At 35.6% G+C, this 5,749-nt stretch overlaps 1 protein-coding gene across 3 annotated transcripts; it reads right to left on the bottom strand.

Annotated features, from left to right (window-relative positions):
* Positions 1 to 400: 400 nt before the first annotated feature.
* LOC121980336 lies at positions 401 to 5,477 on the bottom strand. Of its 3 annotated transcripts, none has more exons than XM_042532330.1 (7): positions 5,358 to 5,477; positions 4,783 to 4,841; positions 2,261 to 4,598; positions 1,847 to 2,158; positions 1,680 to 1,767; positions 1,013 to 1,612; positions 401 to 634 (listed from the first exon to the last, which is right to left on the bottom strand). In XM_042532330.1, exons 3-6 carry the CDS (start codon positions 4,591 to 4,593, stop codon positions 1,028 to 1,030), a joined length of 3,318 nt encoding a protein of 1,105 aa, XP_042388264.1. In that variant the 5' UTR covers positions 4,594 to 4,598; positions 4,783 to 4,841; positions 5,358 to 5,477; the 3' UTR covers positions 401 to 634; positions 1,013 to 1,027. The 3 variants fall into 3 exon arrangements, with proteins under 3 accessions (XP_042388264.1, XP_042388266.1, XP_042388265.1); XM_042532332.1 differs by having other exon boundaries at positions 1,544 to 1,612; XM_042532331.1 differs by lacking the exons at positions 4,783 to 4,841; positions 5,358 to 5,477 and having other exon boundaries at positions 2,261 to 4,776.
* Between the last annotated feature and the right edge of the window lie 272 nt (positions 5,478 to 5,749).

Below are 5,749 nucleotides of genomic sequence, written 5' to 3'. Positions count from 1 at the left end.
ATATTTTCGTCGCAAATTTGGGACGAATTCAGATTCGTCGCAAATTTGGGACGAATTCAGATTCGTCGCAAATTTGGGACGAATCTGGATTCAATTTGCGACAAAAAACTTAATTTTGTCCCAAATCTGCGACGAATTCTGGGACAAATCTTGATTCATCGCAAAAGTTGTTTCTTTTGTGACAAAAAACTAATTTTTGTCCCAAATCTGCGACGAAATTGGGACGAATTTTACGATAAATTTGCGACAAAGATATATTTGTCGCAAAATTTGACCCAAAAATAAAATCCAGAGTTTTGATTTTTCTGTATTTCTATTTACATATTACAATTACAACATCTTTAACAAATTATATCCAATACATACATCCAAAAAAATCATCTCAAAACTAAACACATCATATCCAACACATCCATAATCCATATATCTTATATCCAAACAAATCATCCCAAAACTAAACACATCATATTCATATATACAACTAACCAAAATCCAAACAAGTTCAACAACTCATAATGTCAAACATGAAAGTTCTATAATAATCCAAACAACAAATGTAACAAGACATCCAAAAGAAAATAAAATACATATCATCATATCTCAGGAGCTTCGGTCACCTTCCGTGCTTCTTTTCCTGCGTCAAATTACAAACAGACAATAAGTAACATTTATAATTAAAAAAATGTATCAAACATATTAATGATATTTGTATCTAACATTTACATACATGAATGAAATTTGTTACTAAGATTGTTTGTCATAGCATGCAAAGTATCCAATACATCATGATATAAAATGTAAAGTATCAATGTGAAATTAAAGTTGTTTGCAATTCATATCCTTTGGTCATGCCTCATGTTCATATATACAAATAACCAAAATTCAAACAACAAGTTCAACAAATTATCCCAAAACTAAACACATCATATTCATATATACAACTAATTCCATTGGAACAATTTTTATGTGATTTAATATCACCAGATCAGTGATTATTCCCATTGCTATATACCTTGATGATTACCAATCAACTTGCTAATCTGCAATCATAATAAGCAATGTCCTCCCAACGTTGATAAGCAAATGTATTTGTAACTTTCTCTTGTTGATAAGCAATGTCCTCCCAACGTTCCTCAATTTTTTTCCGTGCTTTCGTTTTACAAACGGCCCACCAATCAACTTTGTCACGTTTCAGACTAGGATATGAAGCATAGAAAACTTGAATTGCTTGCTGTGCCAACACAAATGGTTCATATTTCTTGTACAATCTCTTATGATTTATTTCAACCAAATTATATCGTGGATGCACCTTCATCCCTCTGATAGGGTCAAACCAACGACACATGAAAAGAATTACTCGCATTTCTGGGCCAGGATATTCTATCTCTAAAATTTCATCCAGCAAACCATAAAAATCATTGCTTGCATCTCCATCATTGGATGACTTAACACAAACTCCACTATTCATTGTAGTTTTTCCCATTCCATAATTTTCAGTATGAAAATTATATCTATTTATGAAATAAGCTGGCCAAGTGCGTACCATTGCTTTTGGACCCCATGCCAGATGGATTAGAAATTCTTGCTGAAGGTTAGTTTGATTATCAAGAACCTAAATTCAAATACGACAATTATTACAAAATTCATAAGCTAAAACTAAATTTAAATAGACTACTTACATATGATTTGAACCATGGTGCAAATTCTTCTTGGCATAAGCGATCAAACTGTTGTGTCGATAAATCAGAATATAAGTTTTCAAAAATCCTACGATAAAAAAAAAATTATAACTCTAAATGTTATGACATAAAAAATATAATATATATATATATATATATATACTAACTCATAAAATGATGATACTTCTGGACAATTCAGTAAAATATATGTATGGGCTGCCCGCCATTCTTGACCAGTTAAATATCTCTGCTTACAGGGTCCACTTGATCTACCAAGGTAGTTAAAAATTGAGAATGAGTTTAAATTCGGATCAATAGGGCCCTCATCGTTTCTTCCTGGCCTTTGCCTTTTGCTCTGAACGTGAGGCTCAAAATAATATGATGCAAAAGTTGTCACTTCCTCAACAATGTATGCATTAACAATAGATGCTTCAACATGTGCCTTATTTTTGATTTTTTTCTTCAAATGATATAAGAATCTGATGATGATAAAAATAAATTGTATTAGATATTAATCTATAATTAAATGAGTAAATTTTTATGCATTCAGAGTATGGAAGTATAAAAGAAAAAAAATTTACCTTTCAAAAGGATACATCCATCGAAAATGAACAGGTCCTCCAACTTTGGCTTCATATGGCAAGTGAATTAAAAGATGTTCCATGGAATCAAAAAATGAAGGTGGAAATATCCTTTCCAAGTTACACATAATGATTGGAATGTCTCTTTCTAATTTCTCCATGTGTGATTGTCTCAAAACTGTGGAGCATATATCATGTAGAAAAATGCTTAACTCTGTAATAGCACCCCATACAAAATTTGGTAAGAGTTCCCTAAAGGCAATAGGAATGAGTCTTTGCATGATTATATGACAGTCATGACTTTTCAAACCAATCAATTTGCATTCTTTCATATCGACACATCTTCCAAGATTAGAGACATACCCATCTGGAAATTTTAATGATTTAATCCATTCACACACAACACGTCTCTGATCCTTATTCAATGTATATACTGCCTTTGGCTTTGGTCCCCTACTATTTTCATCGACATCAAGAGTGGGCCTTTTACAAATGAGTCGCATATCTTTTCTTGCATTCAAGTTGTCTTTGGTTTTTCCATTAATATCCATCACTGTATTTGTGAGATTATCAAAAACATTCTTCTCAATATGCATTACATCGAGATTATGATGAATCAAATGACTAAACCAATATGGCAAATCCCAAAATATACTTCGTTTAGTCCATTTATGTGTACTTCCATATTCATATGTTGTACCATGTGGCTCTTCAATAACAGATGAAAAGTTAACTACTCGCCACCAAATCTGTTCACCAGTTAATCTCAATGGTGGAGGGGTTCTTTCAATTTTATTCATAGTGAATTCATCTTTATTTCTTCTGAAAATATGATTTGGTGGTAAAAATTGTCTATGACAATCAAAATAACTCGGCTTTTTTCCATGTTTCAATCGGATTGACTTCGATCTCTCCATACATATTGGGCATCCTAATCTCCCAGCGGTACTCCAACCCGATAGCATACCATAAGCCGGAAAGTCATTTATGGTCCAAAGAAGAGCAGCCTTCATTATAAACATCTGATTAGTTTGAACATCATATGTAGGAAAACCTTCGTCCCATAATTGTTTCAGTTCTGCAATCAGTGGTTGCATATAAATATCTATTAACTTTTTTGGATTTTGCGGTCCAGGGACAACCAAAGTTAAAAACATATAGGGTGTTTTCATGCACATTCCAGGTGGAAGATTATACGGAGTTACAATAACTGGCCAACATGAATAATTTCTTCCTGATTTACCAAACGGAGCAAAACCATCAGCACACAGACCTAATCTAATGTTTCGAATCTCCTTTGAAAATTCTGGATATGTTCTATCAAAATTTTTCCATGCCTCTGCATCTGATGGATGACACATTAACCCCTCTTCTGTTTGATGATTTGCATGCCAAGTCATGTGTTCAGCAGTTGCCTTTGATGCATAAAGCCTTTGTAACCTAGGAGTTAAAGGCAAATAAAACATCTGACTGTATGATTTACGTCGGTGTTGATTCCTTCTAGTGCTCTTGTACCGATCTTGATTACAGAATTTACAAACATCTGCATCTGCATTATCTCCCCAATATAGCATACAACCATCTCTGCATACATCAATTCTTTCCACCGGAAGACCTAATTCTTTAATAAGTTTTTTCATACTATAAAAATCATTGGGCAATATATTATCACGCGGCAATGCCTCTTTAATAGTTTGAATAAACTTATTAAAATAATCTTCCGACAAATTACTCTCTGACTTGACATTCAACAGTCTTGCGGTGAGAGATAATTTCGTGTGAGTATCACAACCAGCCCATAATGGTTCATCAACAGCACTCAACACTTCTTGAAATTTAATATAGGTTTCATCAACACCTGGTACTTCTACCTCCTCCAATGGTGATGTATAAGTATTAAACATTTGTTCAACTGGTGGAGGATAACTAGAACTTGTACCATGCATGTCAGGATTGAAATTCTGACCTGCTGCATCAATTATCATCCTCTGATATGGATTTAGTTGATTATAATAACTCTGATCACCACTAACTGAGATTTGTATATTTCGTTCATAATCCTCATCAGATATGAACGGCTCACCATGAGATGTCCAATTATAGTAATTCGGGGTAAATCCAAATCTACAAAGATGTTCTTCAACTTTATCAGAGGGTAAAAATTTACCATTATGACACTTTCTACACGGACATCTTATCTTATTGCCATCCATATACTCAACTTGACTACATGCAAAATTCATAAATTGCCTTAAGCCCGTGATAAATTCATCAGTTAAACCCCGACGGTTAGGCAAATTCTTGTTATACATCCAACTTCTTTCATTCTGCATTTTGTCTGTTTACAATAAATTACATTAATAAAAATTTCTAGACAACAAACTAATGGTAAATATGTAGCAAGTGAACATACATATGAAAATACTATATAACAACCAAAATAAAAACAAGAAATAGTACAATATGTAAATACAGTATCATTATTACTATCATTATTAATAAATAAGTCTAAATACATATACCTGACAAAGGAGAACAACAATGAGCGTCTCTCCAAATTAAACCACGTCGGTGTACAAACCTACACAAGAAACAATAAAATTTTTACAATTGTATATAAGATTCAAAAACAATTATTGCCACCGACACCCACAGAAAGCAGCAGCCGACAAGAGCCGGCAACGACAGCCGGGGTCGGTAGCAGCAACTAGGAGCCAGCAGGGATTGCCAATGGCAGCACGAGACCGGCAGCAGCCCCCTAGGCGTCACAGGGGGCCGACATCCAGCAAGGCAATGTCGCCAAGCGAGCGACAGTGGCCATCAGTGGCTGTCTGGCCCGGCAGCAGCTGCTGACGGCAGAAGGAGACCGATAGCAACCCCCGAGGCATCACAGGGGAGGCGGCAACCGGCAAGCCAGCGTCGCCAGGCGGTCGGCAACGACCCTTCGGCCGGCAGCGACCACCGAGGCCAGACAGCAGCATATAGGGGGCCGGAGATCCGTGCGTGCCGTGCAAGAAAAGCCGGCGCGACCAAGCAACGACCATCGCCTTACGCTCTAGTATGCTTGGTAAAAAAGAGGGGGAGAAATGAACTTTACCTGTTGGAGATCGTGGCCGGAATAGGGCAGAAGGTTCGCAGCCGCCGCACGAGCAGATGGAGAAGAGAAGAAAAAGAATTAGGGCACGGTAGGGATCGGGATTATTGCGATTTCTGCGACGAAATATAATTCGTTGCCAAATTCGTCCCAAATTAGGGACGAACTCATAATTCGTTGCAAACTTTCTATTTTTTAAATGATACTTCAAAAAAATGATAGATGACCCTACAATGCTCGGAATGACACGAAACAAGTTTCTATGGGTGTGTATCATTCTCACCATCTTACTAGTGGGCCCAAATAAAATTTTTAACTAATATTCCGACGTTTATAAATTTTTAAATCAATATTTTAATATTTATTACTCGTTCGGGTTAGAAAATTTATAAACG

This window comes from Zingiber officinale, chromosome 5A, assembly GCF_018446385.1.
Source record: "Zingiber officinale cultivar Zhangliang chromosome 5A, Zo_v1.1, whole genome shotgun sequence".
NCBI lineage: Eukaryota > Viridiplantae > Streptophyta > Magnoliopsida > Zingiberales > Zingiberaceae > Zingiber > Zingiber officinale.
This window is presented reverse-complemented; position numbering and strand designations above follow the sequence as displayed.

What these genes read in the sequence shown, in the direction of transcription:
- LOC121980336 (XM_042532330.1), bottom strand. Translation starts at nt 4,593, where the DNA reads ATGCAGAATGAAAGAAGTTGGATGTATAACAAGAATTTGCCTAACCGT. An exon ending in GAAGTATCATCATTTTATGA is followed by an intron (nt 1,768 to 1,846) that starts GTTAGTATATAT and finishes TTTTTATCGTAG; the next exon opens with GATTTTTGAAAACTTATATT. An exon ending in CACCATGGTTCAAATCATAT is followed by an intron (nt 1,613 to 1,679) that starts GTAAGTAGTCTA and finishes ATTTGAATTTAG; the next exon opens with GTTCTTGATAATCAAACTAA.